Genomic DNA, 6,066 nt, shown 5'->3' with positions numbered 1-6,066 from the left:
GTGTGTAGTGTGTGAAACGTGTAAAGTGTGTGAAATATGTGTAGTGTGTGAAGTGTGTGAAATGTGTGTATGTGTGAAGTGTGTGAAATGCGTGAAGTGTGTGTAGTGTGTGATATATGTGAAGTGTGTGCACTGTGTGTATATTTATCAATCATGTCAATTCAATTTCATATCAATTCTCATTTTTACCAAACATAGGATTTGGAATTGAATTAATTCCTTCCAATTCAATTCCATAGAATTCAAATGTTCACTCGCGAACAAACTATATTAAAAAAAAAAGAATGAAACTGATGAAGGGTCATAACGAGTTATACAAACACCGGACCAATAATTTTACGTATGGAAGTTGCACTGGTGCCTCAAATAAAGTGGTTAATACGTTGTCTAGAGTCGATGAAACCAAGGTGCAGGCTCACACGTTTGTCGTGATGTCACACTAAATGGCAATGTCTCATACAGCTTCACTCTGCCCACACTAAGGGCGGAATACCACATCTTTTTGCCGGAGGAGCCTCTTTTACTTTCACCATTTCTCTCACATATGCCCGAAGTCTTCATATTGTTTTGTGTCTTTCCATACAAACTAGTTAGAGGGAAAAATGTGTGAAAAGATAATTAACAAAAAACAAAGTCTTATTTGATTGCACTCTCAAAATACATCAGCCAACATTGCAACTTATGAATAACACAAACACACTAAAATTCGTTTACATGAGCATCCAATACATGGATGATAATGAAAATGTTCAAAACGCGGTGGACTTGAAAAACTGAATCAATCGGTTCAAATTGATACTGAATTAAATTGATTAAAGCTTTGATGATGCCCCGGACTTCAAAAACTGAATTAATCGGTTCAAATTAAGGTGTGAAGATCCTCCTTCACAAATAGCCTTGTTGGCCATATTCGCCATACCACGAGCCTTCTCCAACAACTCATCTCTCTTAACTTCCATCACCTCTCTAACCATTCTCTCAATCAACAACCTATCACATGTATCTTTCACATCCAATCCAATCTTCCACACCTCACTCACAAACCTGCTATTCACCATCTGATCCGCAAAATAAGGCCAGCACAACATCGGGACCCCAATCACTATACTTTCAAGAGTCGAGTTCCATCCACTGTGCGTGAAAAACGCCCCAACCGACTTATGACTTAGAACTAGTTCTTGTGGAACCCATTCCACCATCAACCCTCTCAATTTCGTACCTTCCTCAAGCTCGACCGGGATCTCATTTCCAATCCCGTCCCCGGCAATGGAATCCGCTCTAACCACCCACAAGAATTTCTTCCCACTATTAACCAACCCATACCAAAACTCCAACAATTCATCCCTTGTCAATGTGGCAACACTCCCAAAGCTCACATATATCACGGAATTGGGAGGCTGAGAATCTAACCAGGCAATACAATCGTCGTCTTCCTTCCACAAGCTGCTAGAATGATGCGATGATTCCTTTCCCTTTGCCTTCAGCAATTCTTTTAAATGCAAGTGTAAGGGGCCGATGGAATACAGATTCTGCTTCGCATTGTGTTTGTCGATTTGATCAAGAATCGGACCTTCTAAATCTTCAAATGTGTTGAGTATGAGACCAATAGCTTGACGTGTTCTCTTAATCTGTGCGATGATGGACTGGAGGCCGGCATTGTTGACGTCTTCGACTCGGAAGAACGACGGGAGGTCGCGTCGACGGAGGACCTTCTCCATTCCCGGCACATTTGTTACCATTAAGTCCATCTCTTTCCTTTTCCAGAATGTCAATTTGTCTTCATTTTTATCTGAATCAATAAATTAACAGTTAGGATGCGACTTTGGAAATGAAGTATTTTGAGTTAATTAATTGGTTTGTGAATAGTACTATATGTTTCAGAATTGCTTGAGCCTGAAATCATGTTTTGACTGTCAATAGATTGTGTTTAAAGAAAAATGGAGTATCATACAAGGGTCTTTTGAAATCTTCGTGGGGAAATTTTGACAAAGTCCATATCGATTTGACTAATTGACTAATTATGTGCATGTATTATGTTTATAATTTAAAATTTATATTTAACTTTCAGCTGACTCAACGGATCAATTGCTAAAGGCGTGTAATGTGTGTAAATTATTTTGTAGATCTTTAAACAATAAAACTTTTAGTAAATACTCCCTCCATCCCATACAAATATAAACATATGATATCAAACAAGAATTAAGATAAAATTGATAAAGTATACAACAAAAAGGGAAAGGATAATTAAAGTAATGTTAGTGAATAATGGAACCCATGCACATTATTATAAATATTTTAATGATGATATAAGTTGTAAATAACTAGACGTATAAAGATAATAAATTGTGATACATTCCTATAAATGAAATTCCTATATTTTATGGGATGAGCGAAAATGGAGAGTGCACATAAGAAGTATTCCCTCCGTCCGTTATTAAATGTCACATTTTTCCTTTTTCGTCTTTTCGCCAATAAATGTCTCATTTCACCTTTTTTGCTAATATTTGGTAAGTGGACATCCTTACTCATAACTCATTCCATTTACGCTTTATTATAAAACTAATATATAAAAATAAGTCTCACCTTCCACTAATTTCTTATGCACACTTTACTTTATAAAGTGAAACAATTTTTTCAAAACCAGTCAAATATGAGACATTTAATTATGGACGGAGTGAGTATATTTAATAAAAAAATTCACCAAATTCTCAATTTTACATTACTAGTTTTAAAATTCTTCTGTAAAAAACAAATAAGTAACAGAAGAAAATATATAAAACAAAAAGGGAAATTAATTTACCTCTCAAAAGTAGTTCGCCGGCGTCGATGACCTCTTCAGCACAGAAATAGGGCCAAAGGCCGCAGGCACTAATCGTCGGAAAATGCATGAACGGAATCCCCATTTCTTGAGCCACCGGAATAGGGAAACTCAGCATCCCGTCCATGATCAGGCAGCTCACGCGCGGCCTAGCCCCGCCGTCACTCATCCCATCAGTCGACACCATGAGGCGGCGGAACTGCAGCCCACCAACCTCCTGAAGGCTTTGCACAATATCCACAACCCGACTGCCGGATCGGGGGTGGTCGTCGGGGAGGCCGTCGGAGATGGTGGCGACGCGGAAGCCGGTGTAGCTGGAGAAGCGGGAGTCGAGGCTGGCGTGGCGGAGGAGGCGGTCGTGGGTGTAATCGGAGAGGAGAATGGTGATGCGGAGGCCGGAGAGACAGAGGATCTCCGCAAGGTTGAGCATAGAGTTCACATGACCTTGAAGTGGTATCGGAATGATTAGAATATGCGGCGACGGAATTGCCCTGCTTTTTTCAATCGACATTTTTGTTAAGACTTGATTGATGATTAAGGTAGTTTGGATTATTTATAGATAATTACTTCATTTTAAGGGTAGATCCGTCATTGGCTTCAAAAGCCTAATACGTGTTTAATAGTAATCCCTTCGTCCCATAAAAATATTAGGCATATCATATGATACAATAATTATGATAAAATTGGTAAAATAAATAAAGAGAATAGTAGTAAAAGTAGTGTTAGTGGATAAAAGAGACCCTCATTATTATGATTGTAGTATTTTAATGGTTTTGAATAATAAATTGGGATAACTTTCCTTATATGAAAATAAAAAGCGCACATATTTTTTTATGGGACGGGGAGTACTAATATATTTTATTACAATTTAAAAGGAAAAGTCATTTCAAAAAATTTATTTGATCTCCAGCCTTATGTCAAATTTTCTTGTATTGGAATTACTAATTTTATGGGACGAATGCATGCCCTAGCCACACGCTAGGGCTCCGGCGTCGCGTTTGTCTGCTATTGCAATCGGTGAAAGCGGGATGGATGAGCGCTCTTCCGTGATGCATCGGCGTTAGCCGATCGCTCGTACGCTATTGCTCTGACACGATTGGCGCGCGACCGACTAGCGGTATTTTCGTTTTTTCAACTCTATGTATACAGCTCGTAGCACTATTCTTCATTTGCACCACTTGTATTAACGAGTTTCTCTCTCTACTCTCTTCATTTCTCGTCTAATTTGTGGAAAACAAAATGGCCAGTGATAGTGCTGCTGACGCATCGCGGCGAATTAACGAAGAGTTGCGGGCGTATACATCCGTGGAGATAAATCGGTTCACACAAGAGCACTTGCAGCAGCAGCAGCTGGCGGTCCCTCGTCCCATCCATCATCGCGTTGTAGTCCCCCGGGACCACGTCGGTGCCTACCAACGGTTGTATGACGACTACTTCGCTGAACAACTGCGGTTTGGGGAGGTCTTTTTCCGACTGTGTTTTAGATTGCACCGACTAGTATTTGTGAATATCGTGAACACTTTAGAGCGTCGGTACAAGTATTTCCGGTTCAGGGAGGATGCGAGTGGTTGACCCGTTCACTCACCCATACAAAAGTGCACTGCCGCAATCAGGCAAATGGCCTACGGAGGACCAGCCGACTTGTTCGACGAGTACCTTCAGCGAGTTGATTTCCCGCGAGTGTATAAAACATTTAATTTCTGTAGGGGCGTCATTCACATATTCGGGGATAGGTATCTTCGAAATCTTACCCCCGAAGACTCCCACGGTCTGATGCAGATGCACGGGAATGTGCATGGATTACCCGGAATGTTGGGCACGATCGGCTTCAAAGGGATGCACACGATCGGCTTCAAAGGCAAGAATCCCACGATGATCCTCGAAGTCGTAGCTGACTACTGACTGTGGATTTGGCATACGTATTTTGCGGTAGCCGGGTCGAACAACGACGTCAACATCCTCCATCCGTCGCTATTTTTCAACTAGCAGTGCATGGGCGTTGGTCCGGCCATCAGTTTCGTCGCTAATGACAATGATAAGTTGTATTCTAAGCCTTGTTTACTGGTCAATATGTCGTGGTTTGCATGTATTATCTGCAAAACATTTGCTTAAGTGTGCAGGATAAATGGGTCCAAGTCAGTAGGAGACGGTTTGGACGACGCATGTGAAAAAAGCGCTAGAAGGGTGCAATACTGACCATGATGGATAAGAAGGATAGCTGGGATGATCATAAACAAGGGCAGAAAAGTCAATTCGCGGAGGAAGTCTACCCTAAAAGCAAGGGCAAGCCTCCCTATAAAAGAAGCCACTTGGAGAGAGAAAGGAGTTCCGAGTTCTAAAAGTCCAACCACCACACTTAGTTAGAGTTCTCTCGAAGATCAGTTCCTTCAGCATTGTCCACAATCTTCTCATTCCTCGCCACAGCTATGGTCACATGAAGTCAAACCGTCCACCGGAGAATCATCATCCCACCGTTCCAGCCAGTTTGTTATTGAAGCAGTAGCAGTTTCATCGCCTGGAGTGGCATAAACAATCTTTAATCACTTTCCTAGTTTAAAGTTTACTTGCTTTCTTCGTTGGATCTGTTGCAAACATTTAATCTTGTTGTCTTTTGAAGTATTTCGTTAAGATCCAAACGTTTTAATTTTGAAGTTTTTATTTCGCATCTCTCTTTGGTTTGAATCTGCTTCATTCTTCCTAGGAAAGTTAGATCTAGTTATTGCTTTTTATTTTCTAAGTGTTTACACATGTTTTCGTTTGAGTAGGACAAATCTGGAGTTGTTGGTTGAATTTTTAAGTTATGTTTCGCTTTAAGTTTCCGTGCATGAATTTCTTCGTTTGCTGTGTCATTACCACCTTTCATGTTAGCCAGTAGGAGTAATCCGCAGTCATTAGCCGTTAATCTTCAAGTTTAAGATTTTTAATTAATGAATCTCGTGTTTGAATCTATTAATCTGAGTTCATCCATGGTGTTGTGTTCATATGATTTCTGTTAATACTTGTTGAAGAAGAAAACATCACAATCCATTTTTACTTGGGACTACTTTTGTTTTTTAGTTACTTTTTGCTTTTGTCCTTTACTTTAAGTTTGTACCCTCCAAACCTGTCAGAGTTGCCACCCAGCTACCAAATATACCCAGCTGTCCTATATTTTCTCATTTAGTAACCGTCTACTTTCCACATGTCTCTGAGACACCTTGTCCCCTATTTTCACGCATACAACCACATGTCCTCACTTTCACGCCCAC

At 40.4% G+C, this 6,066-nt stretch overlaps 1 protein-coding gene across 1 annotated transcript; it reads right to left on the bottom strand.

Annotated features, from left to right (window-relative positions):
• Positions 1-618: 618 nt before the first annotated feature.
• On the bottom strand, positions 619-3,329 carry LOC125202031 (7-deoxyloganetic acid glucosyltransferase-like). Its single transcript, XM_048100342.2, has 2 exons — positions 2,801-3,329; positions 619-1,789 (listed from the first exon to the last, which is right to left on the bottom strand). Exons 1-2 carry the CDS (start codon positions 3,327-3,329, stop codon positions 813-815), a joined length of 1,506 nt encoding a protein of 501 aa, XP_047956299.2. The 3' UTR covers positions 619-812.
• Between the last annotated feature and the right edge of the window lie 2,737 nt (positions 3,330-6,066).

Source organism: Salvia hispanica, chromosome 2 (genome assembly GCF_029641045.1).
Source record: "Salvia hispanica isolate PSC_SH4W2 chromosome 2, Shi_PSC_v1, whole genome shotgun sequence".
NCBI classification, from domain to species: Eukaryota; Viridiplantae; Streptophyta; class Magnoliopsida; order Lamiales; family Lamiaceae; genus Salvia; species Salvia hispanica.
This window is presented reverse-complemented; position numbering and strand designations above follow the sequence as displayed.

Bases quoted from the DNA above. Each gene is read 5' to 3' on its own strand.
- LOC125202031 (XM_048100342.2), bottom strand. From the start codon at position 3,329: ATGTCGATTGAAAAAAGCAGGGCAATTCCGTCGCCGCATATTCTAATC. The intron at 1,790-2,800 runs GTAAATTAATTT...TTATTGATTCAG, and splicing joins CGGCGAACTACTTTTGAGAG to ATAAAAATGAAGACAAATTG.